At 38.8% G+C, this 15,756-nt stretch overlaps 1 protein-coding gene across 3 annotated transcripts in view; it reads right to left on the bottom strand.

Annotated features, from left to right (window-relative positions):
* homer3b (homer scaffold protein 3b) overlaps positions 1 to 15,756 on the bottom strand; it is a 47,347-nt gene that overhangs the window by 22,250 nt on the left and 9,341 nt on the right. For all 3 annotated transcript variants that reach the window (XM_034202846.1, XM_034202924.1, XM_034203005.1), the window contains 3 exons: positions 3,658 to 3,814; positions 2,037 to 2,168; positions 1,357 to 1,464 (listed from right to left, as the gene is read on the bottom strand). In XM_034202846.1, the coding sequence (XP_034058737.1) occupies positions 1,357 to 1,464; positions 2,037 to 2,168; positions 3,658 to 3,814 (397 nt within the window). The remainder of the gene's footprint in view (positions 1 to 1,356; positions 1,465 to 2,036; positions 2,169 to 3,657; positions 3,815 to 15,756) is intronic.

Here is a 15,756-nt window from a genome sequence, read left to right as displayed (position 1 = left end):
ATACTCTTAATGCTAACACTTGGCACATCTTACTAATAAACACGACTAGCGGAGTTGCTAGCTTCCCAAAGATAGCATGAGACCTTTTTCCTCTATGTTGGAACAATGAAATCACAGTCAGAGTGTTTGTTAGTTGTTCATTTTAATGCTATAGGTATCAGAAAAACTATAAAAATACAACCGTGTGTCTTGTCATGTACTTGTAATGTCACCACAGGGTGGCTTGTTTTGTGAGAGAGAAAGGTGACAAATGAAAAGTTTCCACTAAAGGCAAACTTTCCCTTCTCCAACCGAGTTATCCAGTCCACCAGAAATCACCGACACTGGCAGGATAAAAGCTGACCATTGTCCTTTCAGCAGAAGCCAGCTTTCTTTCAATTATAGATGATTCAGCTCGACTCCCTTCCTCCATCTTCCCTCATTCCCATCCTCCTGATTCCTCATTCTTCTTTCTTTCAGTCCCCGCCATTACTGCCATTACTGCCCCTCCAAACACCTTCAGCGTCTCTTTCTGCTTCCCATCTCCATTTGTCATGCATGAAATCCTTTAATGGAGTTAACCAATGGGAGAATAATGGCCGGGCCAGATGACGATACATTTAATCCCTTATGATTCGGTATATGTGTAAAATAGAAACAAAGCCATTGAGTTTGTTGGAGTATAACTGCTCCTCTGAGTTGTATTGGCCTTCGGGTTGTAGACACTAAACTCTGTTGTCCATCCTTCTGAAAGGCCACGTGTATACTATTTTCACTTGTTTAAAAGGTTTTCTCTTAAGTCTGATCAGCAAAATCATCCTTACTATTAGTGGCATTTCCCTTCTTGGTATGGATTTTCTCGATATGATGGTGACACTGAAAATCTTACTTTTATTACCACCAATAATTATTTGAGTTTGAATACAACTATCCTCCGTGCCGATTTAGTTTCATATCTCAGCTATAATGTGTGACCCAATAATGCGTCTTTCCAAAAATAAATGTCTTGATTACACAGGATAATCCAGAACCTCCTGTCGACAGATTTCAATGTTATCGTTGCCTTTGCTTTTCATTTTAGGTTTTCACTGAAAACTGTTTCCAGTGAAATCTGTAGTTGAAGTTTACAGATCCGCAAATGGAAAAAGCTTTAATCAAGGGGATTAATTGTATGCTGAAATTACATAAAATGAGCAGGGCAGAAATATATATTACTGTGCAGATGTTCCCTTGCCGCCATTCACTTGTTTTTGCTGATTTATTATGATCACTAGCTCAGGTTATTTTGACTATATTGGGATTCCTTTTTCTACCTGGGGCATTCTCTAATCAGCCAAAAACGGAGAAAATCTTTAAGAGAGTAGAGTAGTGCTTTACCTCTGGAGCTGCAATGTTGAGCGCCGGGTTGGACAGTTCAAACCTCTCTTGAGATTTCTCTCTGGCCAGACGTGCCGCCTCCTTCACCTCCTTAAACTGCTCTGCAAACTGCAGGAGAGGGAACACAAGTTACTCCCCGTTTGCTGAGATATCCTGAAAACCATACACATCATACCAAAATCAACTTTTCATCATCGTTGTACTTTTCACTCTGGATCATGCAGCATAATTATAGACAAATTAAAATATTTGATTCATTTATTGTGGAGGGGAGGTGACCTCTGAGCCTTTAACGTTCTTTATCTGAAATTTCAATAAATATGTTTTAAGCATATTTTGCAAATTGTGGAAGAAACATGGTCTCCTAAGGTCATGTTTTCTCACAAAAATAAAATCTTGAGGAAAAATTCAATTATAGTAGATATAGTGGAAGTTTATGTAAACTTGGCTCATAGTGAGACAAAGACAATGGAGACATGTTGTGTATGTTTAGACCAGCTGCATTATACACTGACAGAATAAAAGATGTGTTAATATACATTGAAAAAGGGGTCTTGATCAATATATGACTGTAGTCTCCATCTCCAAACGCAACCGTTCCCCCTCTAATATAGAATTAAAGTAAAACCCTTTGAAGTATTTTATAAAAAATGCTGCTGAGGAGTGTGAGCGGCGTCTACCTGGTGCAGCTGCTGCTCAGTGGAGAAGCCCAGGCCGTAGACCGTGTTGGCCCGGCTGTCCGCCCACTGCCCGAACTTCTGGGACGTTTTGGTGAAGGTCATGTTGGGGGTGATGGTGCTGTTGATGATGGCCTAACACGGGGAATATAAGAAATGTACATTTAATGGAGAAAAGAGTAGATAATTGATAGGATGCCGCACATAAATACACAATATTTATATAAAGCAGAGGAAGTTGTTGTATTACTGTGCACACTGGAAGATGTTCGGCCAAAATGAACTGGGGGGGATGGGTCAAAATGATTGGAATATTTCACATTTCTTTTTATGATTGATATTTTATGAATTTTCTATAAATTCAAACTCATACATTCACTTGAATACTTTAACACAAATGTCTTCATAATATTGGGTGAATCAGAAACCACAGTAGTTTTGATGGATCGCAACTACTCTGGAACTGACTTGCTTCAATCCAATGTGCTTGAAAATGCCTGTTTAAATGTTATTTCAAGGACAAAAAATGCACACTATCCAGACCTAATTTGAAAAACATTAATGCCAAATTCATTAGAGCTCGTTAGATTTTTCTTTGTGTGTACTTGTTCAGCAAATGTGCTGATTTACATCTGATTATCAAGAAGCCAACTGTGCAGCAGATATTCACAATCAACAAGTTTAAAAAACAATCAACATGGCAAAATGAACTCCTCAGTTCAGATTTATGGAAGGTAAGGGTCTAACTCTGAAGCCTCAGCAGTTGTATCACTTTAGAGTAACAAAACAATATTATGCACGTCTACGGAAGAGCTGTGCTTGCAAATAAAGACCGAGCGCAAAGTGAAAAGGCTTGTTGTGTTGTGCGATGATCTGTTCAGGGATCGTCTCATCCTAACAGTCTAATGATATGGTTTTGATGCCAAACATAGATCTCTTTGGTCTCCTCTACAAAAGTCCCAGTGTATTAAATTGGCACACTGGCTGAAAACTACAAAGGGTTTTCATTTACGTGCCAACAAGGTATGATGTCACTGTTGGGACTCCCAGGGGCTTCAGCGTTCTTGTTGATGCTGTATTACCAATGTGGGTGTGTTATAAATAATCTGCTGACATATGACTAATGCATCCCCACCCATAACGGCCACAACCTAATGGAAAACAGATTTATTTCCCTTTATTTAAAAAAACAAACACAGGATAGGGTGCACAGAGGGAGACAACATCAAATGAGAAGAAACCCTACAATGATGTAATATTAATGCAACATGAAGAAAATACTGTTCATTCACTGCTGAGTTCAGTGTGTTACTGCAGATGTAAAGGGCTCAATAAACGCTTGATTTGATTGTTAGAGCAGTCCCACTGCCTCTTGTGCTGGCTTCATTTGACAGAAATACAATAATCAATTTAGTTAGAAAGACCATTTTAGAAACAATCTATGCTGGTAAAGACTTTTGAACAAACCAATTTTAAATAATGATTTATTGGTTTTTGAACATTTCTCCTCTTGAAACAATCGAAGCAGAAGAATATTATAAAACCAAATACCCTTATGTGTGATATGCACATAGGAAGTAGAGCTTATTCATGTGTATCAGTGCAGCTATTGTGAGGCTCCCACCTTGGTCCCGCCCACGCTGATGATGCGGTAGACGGTGCGGCTGGCATCGTAGAAGAAGGACACGCTGACGGCGTGTTTGCTGGCCGGCAGCCAGTTGCGTTTGGTGGCCGGGTCAATCTGGAAGACATGAGCTCGGGCGCTGAAGATGGGCTGCTCCCTTTAAAAACACAGCAAAGAAACATTAAAAAGTTACACATGCTTAAGTGTTGTATTCATTGTCCCCATGTCATGATAGAGCCATGGTTTCAAAAGAAGGCCTCACTCTGTAGAAGAAGAGCAGGAGGTTTATTTGGTGAAAGCTGCTTCTGTTTACAGCACTCATCTGTGTGTTTAGTATAGTGTTAGTAAGGTAGTGTTTCAACCATTTATAACTATTGTATGTACAAATGGTACAAACGTCACCACCACTACTCTATCAAAGAATATCAAACCACATGCTAATGCACGAGCAATATGCTGTATGAACATCTGATTTCATATCCATGAATAATTGCATCCATTTATGTCTGCAGATTTTGTTTTGATGTTTGTAGTCTTTAACTCAAATATCAGTCATATAGACAGGGCTGCACATAACTGGTGCGCAGGTGCGCATGCGCACCTCCGCCAAACAAAGAGCATTTGAAACAAAGCGCATTTGCGTACCATCATTGAGAGGGAGAGAGAGAAGAGAAAAGAGAGGAGAGAGGAGAGATGAGAGAGAGAGAAGAAAGAGAGAGAGAAAGATATTTGCGAGTTGCATATTAACCATGATATGAACTCAGGGCCGGCCCGTAGCACTGGCTAGATGTTCGCCTAGGGCGCCAGATCTGGGGAGGTGCTGCGCTGGCAGTTCTGGGAGGGAAAAAAACATTTTGACCGTTGGGGCTCATCCTAATTTTCGGCCTTGATGTAACAATATTTACAATTAAGTAAATGTAACACCCTTTTCACCCCGGTTCCACCTTTCATTTGCCCTGTACGATGGGCGCAGTAAGTGATGAAAATGGGGGATGTTGGCTTATCTGGCGCCCGCAGCTCACAGACAAAATGCGAGTGAGCGAGGGCGAGAGGGAGGGTGGTACCAGCGCTGTTGTTATTATAATCTGGTGCCGTGCTAGCTGCTCTAACGGAGATAAGAAGAAGATGTTTCTACAATAATGTGGAGGGAGAGTCCTCTCCAGTCAGACTGAGAGGCTGATAAGTTAACTACAGCTCAGTGAGGTAAAGGACTCTTAGTCTAAGTTCAAACGGTTTGGTCACAATTTATGTAAACACATATTTCCAAGGCACTCCTTTGTAATTATTGGGATAAACAGGTTTGAAATCATTCCAATGTATACTATAGGACAGTAACCAAAAATATCCTTTAAAACTGGAGATAAAAAAAAAAATGCATAAATAAATAAATGTTAAGGTAAAATAAGATATGAATGAACAACACAAATAAAATAAGTTACATTAATTTGTTATTGGCTATGGTAGGCTATTGGTTATGTTCACATACTTATTTGATTACATCCACTTGTCTAAGATGACAACAGAGACTTTCGACCCAAAACCAGCTGTTGACTTGTGGATGCAAGCAACTAATCACAGACTCAACCAGAGAGAAAGAAGTAGGCCTACATCATCAGCTACCATGTCTGACAGAGAGGAAGACAGTGAGGAGAACAGTCAGGAGGGTAGTGATGATAGCTTGTAGGATTACTGGTCGTGCTAATGTTGTCTTGTGTTCACCTCTGCATGTGTGTTCTGTGTTCACCCGTGCATGTGTGTTCTGTGTTCACCTCTGCATGTGTGTTCTGTGTTCACCTCTGCATGTGTGTTCTGTGTTCACCTCTGCATGTGTGTTCTGTGTTCACCTCTGCATGTGTGTTCAGTGTTCACCTCTGCATGTGTGTTCAGTGCCGTGTGTCTGGCAAATAAAGTCAAGACCCCCTCAAAAGTTACGGTTTATTTCATTTTAAGGATGAGCACCAAGCAACATCTCCAGGTGCTCCTTTGAGAACCAGGGCAAAAAAGTTATGTGCACCCCTGCATATAGAAATGTTTCTCATGGATACCTTAAGATGCAATACAATAATATTCAGCATTATAATATAATATTGTACTTTCCCAAAAAATGTTTTATTAACACTTGCTTATCCTTTTTTGCATTCAGTAGTGTTGTTTTTCATTAGTTTGTGTTTTCATTGTCCCATGACCACCTGCTGGCATTGGTGCTGCGGCTGAAGCCTTCCTTATCAAAATAATCTTGGGTTGCTGATTTTTTTTAAAGAAACTTTTGTCATATATAATGGATTGATAAAAAAGAAGAAAAAATGAAAACAATAGAGTAAAATTACAACAGAACATTTTGGAGGGCACCTACTTTGTTTAAAAGCTGTGCTATGAATCATTTTATAATAGCACATGTCACTACTTTTTTCAAGAAGATGAATAAATCCCCCCTCTGCACAAACTCTTCTTTTGTCTCTCAGCTTTATTGCACAGTGATAAACAATGAATAGTGGACAGCAGTGTTACACGCTTGATTTTGAAGAGGCATAGATCTGCTGCATGTGACACTTTGCATGGACCCCATGTTTCTCTGTGGAGTTCTCAGGTGCTCTGAATATAGAGATGAGCGAGCAGACTGTCATTCTCACTCAATTTTAAACTCTATTCATCTATATTCACACTTCTCTTAAACGGTTAGTTCACACGCCAAAGTAAAATATTTGTTTACCTCTTTTACCTCTAGTTTACTTGATAACAGTTTCATGTGTGGAAGTTTTCTGCCACTGAAACGTAGGTACGATCTCACACTTAAAACAAATATGTGTCATCATCGCGAAAATTGACTTTTCATTCATTCATAAACAATGTCCAAGTTTCTCTCAGACAATACACATTTGATTCATTGTGCATAACGTAACATTTTTACTTTGCTCATTATATATAGAACTAAAAACTGTTTACAGCTGACTTCTGACAGCTGAATGTTAAAAAGTCACTTTAATTGTAATGCCCTGAGCACTACAACTTGTATGTATCTCCCTTTATTTGGGTTGTGGCGGAAGCTTTACAAGCAGATATCTGAAAACCATGAATAAAACCAGACCTCAGGCAGAAAAACAGCTTTTGCACATATTACTTCATGTTGCGACGCAGTGTGCCAAGCACCGGAGGTCACATTTCTTTAGAAAATGACTCACTAATAAACGCTGCTTTTATGTCTAAAGTTTCAGAACTGCATAATAACAAAGTTACATTTCCTATCAAAACCAAAAAGATTCTCATTTGGTCAAATATTAGCATGCAGATAAATCTACCATTTTGTAACGAGAAACGGTTTGAGTCTGAAACGTAGGGCTCAGATGTTGTCTTGTGCTCTCTCAAATCTTGTCAATAAACTCCCATTATATATTTGCTTTATTCATTATTATTTACAGCATTTACAAATCTACTACCTATAGGTAATATTTTTGGATGGTATCATTTTTCAGGATAAAACATTACAAATGTTATTCAAATATTTGCACGTGCTGCTTTATGATTTAATTGAGGCAAGAATGATGAAAAATGCATTTGTAGTTATCCTTAGGAAATATTTGACGCTTGTATTAGTACACTGATCAAAGCCAAAAGGCTAAAGCATCTGTACCCAACATTAGAAGTATCTCATCTTCTTCATCCGTTTGAGAGCAAACCGTTGACTGGTTTGACACTTTAGGGAAATCTCTCTCCCACCGAGTGCAAAATGATGGATTATTAGGCTATAAATAGGGGAAAAATACCCCCAATATGTGTATGGGATTGTTTTTTCAGTATCCTCGAGGTCATTGATGTTCTCCTGGTGTAATGAGCCTATTGGTGCAAATGAAGCTGAAGATTTGCTAACCGCTAGCAGTCCAATTAGCCATCATGCTCTCTTTGAAGAATCGTAGACTCACTGCTGGGACTAACATTACACAGCTAATAGAGTTTGCATAATGTCAATGTAGGCAATGAGCCATTCCCATTGCAAGTCAATTATATCCCGACGTTAACGAGCAAAATGTGTGCTGGGAGGAGGCTCGGCTCTTTGTCCAAGCAAAGGAAATAACCAAATAGGTCAGCACTGTCTATATGAAGCATTGTTCCCACTGGGTTTGGTTGGAATTACTGAACATTTGCATACAAACAATGGTCATTATTGTTTCAAAAAAGATTAGTGAAGCTACAATTAACAATAGACAATTGCAGCCAGCCAACGGAGCAGATTTAGTTGTCAGTTAGATTGCAGGATGGCAGGGGCTAGAACAAGATAAGACAGATTCACTTCATTGTCCATCTGAGTGGAAATGTGTCTTTCACATTTCCCAAGTACAGCAAATGTACATATATTACACATAAACATCATTAAAAACATACAAAGCGAAGAACATAATACATAATTGAGCAAACGGGCAGGCAGCAGCCAATGAATGATATAAATATTAAAGAGCGCACATCTAATTCAATAACAAGTGCAGCGATTCTGTGTTTAATGTATGGCAAAGGGAATAAAATACTTCTCATGTATATTCCAGCAGCCCTAGGGACCCTAAATCAATGGCCAGATAGAAACAGCTGAAACTGAGTGTAGTCAAATTGATGTATCCGGAGTTATACGTTTAGCCTTCCTGTGTACAACACTGACAAATGTATTGAAAATTTGTTTCTGTGACTTTTTTTCACCTTTTCTGCAATACTAACAAGGTAAGAGAGTTGTTGCTCTTTGAACTCAAGATGCTGTTCCATGTTGGTAAGGATAAAGACAGAATAAACATGTGATTGAAGATTTTTGGAGACTAAACTAAAATTAAAATGGCTTTTTATAATTAATCCCAATTGCTAGAGATTTTGGGTTCATGTGATCTTAAAAGTAATAGAACAACAAACTGTGGTCAATATGAGTGTTTTTTCATTTATTCACAATAATTGAGTTGATCATTTTGTGAGAATAAAAATCTATTAACCTCGCTTGTTATTATTGACTGAAAGCATTTAGCTTGGTCCCACCTAACTTGACATCAGCCTAATTAATGCAGTGCGGCCGGCTGCATAACGAGAACATCATTATGGACCTGCAAATTTGGCGATCAACAACAATAATGATGGCTACCTTCCATTTAAAATGTGCCAGTTCCAGTGTGCTGCTACTGGGTGTGCTGGCTCTCTGTCATGAATAACTAGGACACATAAGGACAAAATAAGGAAGTCAAAACATGTTTATTTACAGCAGTGTTATTCCCTCTGTAAGTAGCCAAAATATCTGCAAATAAAAGCTAACATCCATCAATCTTGCTAAACTGTCGTTTCCATGATAATGGTGCCCTGCTGTTAAATATGTGTTGCTGTTATTGCAGTGAGAGAATCCAGTTATATGTCCAGTTTTTTAATATCCTAGAATAACCCATGCAATATTTGTACAGCATGCTTCTTTTGCATGCCTCATGATTGCACTGATAAGACTATCTCTCATGTCACTGCTTTTCAACATGTTGGCTTTCGGTTGTATTTTACACCAAATGCAAAACAGATCACAAATACACAGAGATATGATGCTTTCATATTGAAGGCACCACAATTATAAAAACATGTAAAGTATAAATGCTTTGGTTGTCAAATTGTGTTTTGTTCTAAGAAATAAAATTGCAGGAGTATAAAAGTTACTTCTTTAGCAACAAAGTTTGCAACACTGCGTCACTCGGCAAAAAACACACTGTACATTTGATTTAATTTCCATTGGTATTACATTTAGCCAGTTGGATTATTTCCACCTGTAACCTCTGGCAAATTATGCCAGCAAGACATATTGCATCAACCAAAAAGTAAATTCTGCACTTAGAGACAACAAACGAACGCTGTAACAGGCAGGGCATCTGTAGCGAATCAAGACTGTTGCCTCCTCACTGCATCGAGTTTCTGTGAGGGTTATCATCTCCATCACCTTTAACATTCACTGTGCAATCACTCCTGAGAACTGACATTTTAACAACAAATGTGGAAGTTACGAGGCTGTGAAAGTACCTGCCATTTTTCTTATGTCTATCTGGGGTTTGTGGAGCCTCAACCTTTATGTTACAGTGTCTGGAGGTAAAACTGTGCTCAGATCATCAGACACGAATCCAGAAAATTACCAGCACCATGAAAGTACTTAATTATGTTCAATAAAACTAAATCATGTGGCGCGTAACTGATAATCAGGATATTAAAGGCAATAAGCCAAACATAATAAATTATAATTAACATCAAAGTAAAGAAGCTTCCGACAGGATTTCCATTTGATCATATTCTCATTTTAATGAGAAACGATGACTGACTGCTAATCAGCTTCCTGCCGTCACAGCGGATCACACAGAAATCAATGTCCCGCCATTCATTTTGGCCGTCTTCACGTTGCAATGTGAAATCCCCGTCAAGCTAATCAGCTCAGACAGGTCGCAGTTTGATGATATGAGCAGATTAAAACTGGATTTAATTCTCCTGGGGTGAGGGAAAGCAAACTCTGTACGACAGCTTGACAGCCACAGAGGATGTCTGGACTAACGCAGAGCCGTAGAGAGGAGAGTACTCTGATGTCGTGCTTTACAAACACCTGATCCAATTAACAGTAAACCGTGTAGCCCTTAATCAAATGAAACAGGTGTTCTGAGAGTAAACCCTGAGTCATGGGTATGATGGAGAGCGGTACTCTGACAACCTGAAGAGCGCTCTGACTAATGTTAAGCTCAAATTAAATCAACTAGGATCAGACCGCCACATTTTACCGCACAGGAAGATAAGTAACTAGATTTACGACTGGGGAGCTATTCATTTATATTTTTTTCTTTAACAGAGTGCTGCAGCAATGAGTCCTATAAGTGAAAATTAGTTAGCATTTTTGCACCTGCTCATTCAGAAGATAATGTGGTTTTGGTTGGAAATAAGATTGGTGTTAACAAAAGAGATTTGTAATTAAAGTTTTTCAACAGCAGTAAATTCTCCACATTATTAAACGTCATCACGCTGAAACTCCTTTACAGTGGAGGTGAGGAGAAGTCATGTGGCTGTGGTGTAGCTTGTTTAGCTTTTTCCTACAGCCAATTGTATTTATGCCTCAACAAATGTGGTGTTCAATTGTAAAGATTATTATAACAATTTATTATAGACATCTGCTTCCAACAGAGCTTAGTATCTGCAACAATCCAATGAGAAAATCGTTTAAGCTTTTTGTCAAGAGTACCAGTATGATGCAAAATACCTGTTTGACCATTTTAGAAATATAAAGCAATACTTTCTTTTAAAAATATAAAGAAGCTCAATAATATAAACGTAACCCTTAACTCTTTTATGCACGGAAATATGTGCATAAAATATCAAATAAATATACTAAAGTTAAGATTGAAAAACACATAATAACAGCCATATTATTATATGATGGGTGACATTGGCATATGATGTCTGCTAGTTTAATAGACTGAAATGCATCGTATTTCAATAGCTTATAGACTTATTTTGTATTTATTTTTAAAAAATTGTTAAACTGAAACGCTCTTTAGCATGAACCTGAAATGAACAGGTACAAAGTGCAAGTATCTCTAAATAGTAAATGTTGTAAATGTAAATACAGCAGTTACTCCGAGGGTAAAACAGCTCCTGTTGTGAGGCAGAGGAACACATCAAGTGAGGGGTCATATTCTCGATCAATTATTCTCAATCTATTCCAGGTCATATATACATCCGCCTATTCCCTACCCCCCTGTCATACCTACCCCACACACACACACACACACACACACACACACACACACACACACACACACACACACACACACACACACACACACACCACACACACACACACACACAGCACACACACACACCACACACACACACACACACAACACACACACACACGAACACACACACCACACACACACACACACACACACACACACACCACACACACACACACACACACACACACACACACACACACACCACACACACACACACAACACACACACACCACACACACACACACACACACACACACACACACACACACACACACACACACACACACACACACACACACACACACACACACACACACACACACACACACACACACACATCACCACACACACACACACACACACACACACACACACACACACACACACACACACACACACACACACACACACACACACACACACCCACACACACAGCTACACATCCATGCGTGAGGCGAGGGAGAACTGCAGATTACAGTTCAGTAATTAAAGGGGTCAAAAACATGACAACATGCTACATTGTATTATTCAGGAAGCTAAAACCTAAGGTGAAAAGATGCCGAGGTTTAATATATGGCGCACATATCAGGTACCACCAGGAACTAATTAATAAAATGTGTCATTTTAAGTTCAAACAGTGTTTAGATATCCATTTTTAATTTCAGATATGCAGGTCCAAGTATGTATGAAAATGTGGTCAGAAAACCGCTGGAACTGTTGGTCACAATTTTCCTAGAGGCAAACCAAACACTCCAAAAAATCCTTGCAATGTGAAGCTACAACCAAAATATGTTTGAATAAGGTAAATGATCAAAACAGTCTTCTTTCTAATTTGACATGACCTAACATTTATTTGTCTTCATTTTGTATGTCTAAAGTGCATTTGAGAGCTAGATTTTTTATCCTGGAGACGTTTCAGAAATGTTGATTCAGGGTCAGAGTGGAGGAGACAGAAGAAACAGACTGGTAAAACCTGAGAGACACAGCTCTGCTGGTATCTGAGACAGGCAGGCGAGCGGGAAACAGGGCTCAATCCTCTGTGGGCAAAACCACTTTATCTTCTGCACATGCTTGCATTCATCCAACACACAAGTCTGCAGCAGTCTGTCGCAGGAAGCTGTCACAGCAAAGTCATTGGATGATTTTGATGTGGTGCTATATGGAGATTTAAAACTACACTTTAACTAAAGAGTTTGAAAGTTTTCTTAAAAAAGACCTTGCGCTGAGAGTCTGCCATTGTCAGAGAAGGAGAGAGTAAAGCAGCAGAGTCTGAGCTGTGGGCTGAAGTATCTTTAATCCATTTTTATAAAATCCTCTATGTTCCCCTTAAAAGCACACTGCAATGACACCAGACATACAGAGGCAGCCCTGAGGCCATGCTGCTCTCCACCCTCATGATAAATTAATTGACATGAAGTATTCAGATGAATTTCGAGGCTACATAAAGGATGGGAGATCCTTTATCCCAAACAAACAGCCCTCCTGGAAAAGCTCCTGCCAAGCCTGAAAGCACTCTTTCTCTCAAAACAGATGACATGTTTTGCCTCAGAGAATATTACAGTGGTACTTGGCTTACTCTAAAGGCTATGGACCGAGGGACATGTGGACAAGCTGGAGTCAGAGAGAGTCATCAGAAAACCAGGAGGCTTTAATACACGTCCTCTGACCTACGATGGTCCATTGCATGCTACTCATGCACTGCCCGCTAATATTCAAAATACCACTGGTCATCTCTGATATCAGTTCATTACCTCCTCTGCAATATGGATCCCATACAAATATTAGCTGACAATGATGTAGTTAACTACAATGTATACATGGGAAGAAAGCAAATTATTCATTATATTTTCTTAACTGTTATGTATCAATAGAAATATTGTATTTAAATGAAGGCTGCCAGTATATGACTTAGGAGTGAGGCACTCAGGAGAGGCAAGTGGAAGTTAAAACTTAAAGGAATGGTATTAAATGATGTAAGCATCATGGTGGCTAAAACCAGTATATTTTGTATTATTAATTATTCTGAAGATTATTTTCTCAGTTTGCATGTTCATCCTAAAATAGGCCTATTAGTTTCTTAAATGTCAGTAAGACCTTCAAATGGCTTTTTTTTTCCTTTTTTAAAATCTGATAAACGGTCCACGGACCTTAACAGAAAAAAGCAGCAAATCAAGTCATTGCAAATTAGGATTGTTTGTGGAAAACTAAAAATAGCTGTAAAATGTTCTTAGTTGAACATCAATCAACTAATCCTTGCAAATCTGGTGTTCATTGGTTTAAACATATTTTTGACCTGCTCTGAAACACTTGCAAAGCAGCCTCACCCCTACATGTGATAAAAGTGTGAAGAAAAAAAATAAAGTCCCAAACCAACAGGGAAACAAGGAGAGTCAGACCCAATCCAAATAGATCTGGGGAAAATTCAAAATGTGTTCGACCAGAACCGACAAACAGAGAGAGCACCAAGTGATAGCAGCAGTGCAATTTCCCACCAAATAACAAACAAATAATAAGTGTCATTTTCTCTGCAGTTTACATTCACACTGTCTGCCTCACAGACACACATTTTCTGTGTTTTCAGAGTTGATCGCCTGCCTTGCAACACAACAGGGCCCTTCCTGACCTGATTAGACAGAATATAGATGCCCAGGTGGAGCCACAGAGACCTCTGATTTAAGTACCCTTTTACTGGTGACTAATGCAGGGGAAAAACAAAACACTTTTATAATGCCGTTTCATAAATACAAATGTTTCTATAAGGGTGTTATAGCCACATAGCATGTGAAGGTAACTTCCTAACAAACAAGAACTTGAGCAGCTTTGTGGGTTTTCGTTCGAGCCCCTAACCACCGTCCTCCCTAAAGACCCAATCGCTGAGCGGCACCGTGTCTCTGTGGGTGTCAGAGAGCCGGACAGTGTGAGGGCTCAAAACTGTGTGACAAATCCTGTTACCCAGCACAGACATTTCTGTGAGCATTGCCAGTTTCTCATGTTTTTTTATTTCTCTTTTTTCTGATTTGAAATGATACCGTTATCGTAGAAGGACAGTCTTTAAAGAGGATACAATTAGCACTCAACAACTGACTGACTTAGCAACACACATTCATCTCAGTTCCAACAAAACAAACTATATATTCTAAATACTATTACACTTTGATTTTGAAAACATTGTAAATTAAGATTTAAAAAATGATAACATTAATATAGTTAAAATACTCCCACTTTCAACCTGATATCTTCATTTTTGATAAGCTTACAGCTGTTCATTAAGAAGAATTATCAGTGTACTGCCTTTTCAGTTTCTAGTTTCAAAACAGACACCAGTTGTGCTGTGCGTCTTCGCCCAAAGGCACCGCTCTCTAACCCCCTCTCCCTGCTCTCTTCCTCTCTCCTCTTAACTTCAGCACCCTGAATCTGTGAAACAGAAGCTGCCCCTTCCCCTCTGTCCCTGCAGTCAGACCCCACCAGACGCTTCTGTAGTTGAGAGAATTCTCCTCATACTGCCAACCCTGAAGCTCTGCTGGCTGTCAACAGCCTGGAGGGAGGGCGAAGCTGCAACACTTGCTTGAAAGAAATCCAATTGGTTGTTCTTTAAAGCTGAAAGCTCACACTTGAAACAGAAAGTCAAAAAGCCTGGACATCTGATGAGGGGGAGATGACCAAGAGGTTGAGTAAAGGTCAGAAGAAGATGGAACAAATAATCAGTGAATGTGATTGGCTGAATATTCACTGTTTCAGAGAAGCAGTCAAAAAGTGTCAATCACTCCCGCTGTGAAAATAACTGACTGTTCAGTCATAATCCGAATAATCCAATGCAAGTAGGATTATATAAAGAAGAGATAATGTTATGTGATAATATTACTTGTCTTTAAATTGACTGGTCTAAATGAAATCAAACAACAATTTTGATATTGCATTAAGTCATTTATTAAGATCAAATTCCTAAGCTTTTCTGTGTTTAGCTTTTCAAAATGTAAGCATCCAGGATATTTCCCCACATTTCGATGGGCATTATTTATTGTTTCCTGAATTTTATATTAGGCATTTATGATTTTATATACAAGTCCAGTACAATTTATTGATATAGCGCAATATCACAATTCACCCATTTGGAGTAAATGGGCTTAACAATCTGTATCAACAGTATACAACAATATTAATATATGATATTAATACTTTAATATGAAAAAAATATATTTAGGTCCATGTGTGGATTAAAAGGTTTTTAAGTCACAAGCATCATTCCTCCTGCATACTGACTGATTAAGGCTTGTATTAGCTTTTTCCATCACTTTCATTAATATCGCTTTAAGAATAAAGACATCTCTTC

The sequence above is a fragment of the Gymnodraco acuticeps genome, unplaced genomic scaffold (genome assembly GCF_902827175.1).
Source record: "Gymnodraco acuticeps unplaced genomic scaffold, fGymAcu1.1, whole genome shotgun sequence".
In the NCBI taxonomy this organism is placed as follows: domain Eukaryota; kingdom Metazoa; phylum Chordata; class Actinopteri; order Perciformes; family Bathydraconidae; genus Gymnodraco; species Gymnodraco acuticeps.
Note: the sequence above shows the minus strand (reverse complement) of the source record. Positions and strands in the feature narration are given on the sequence as shown.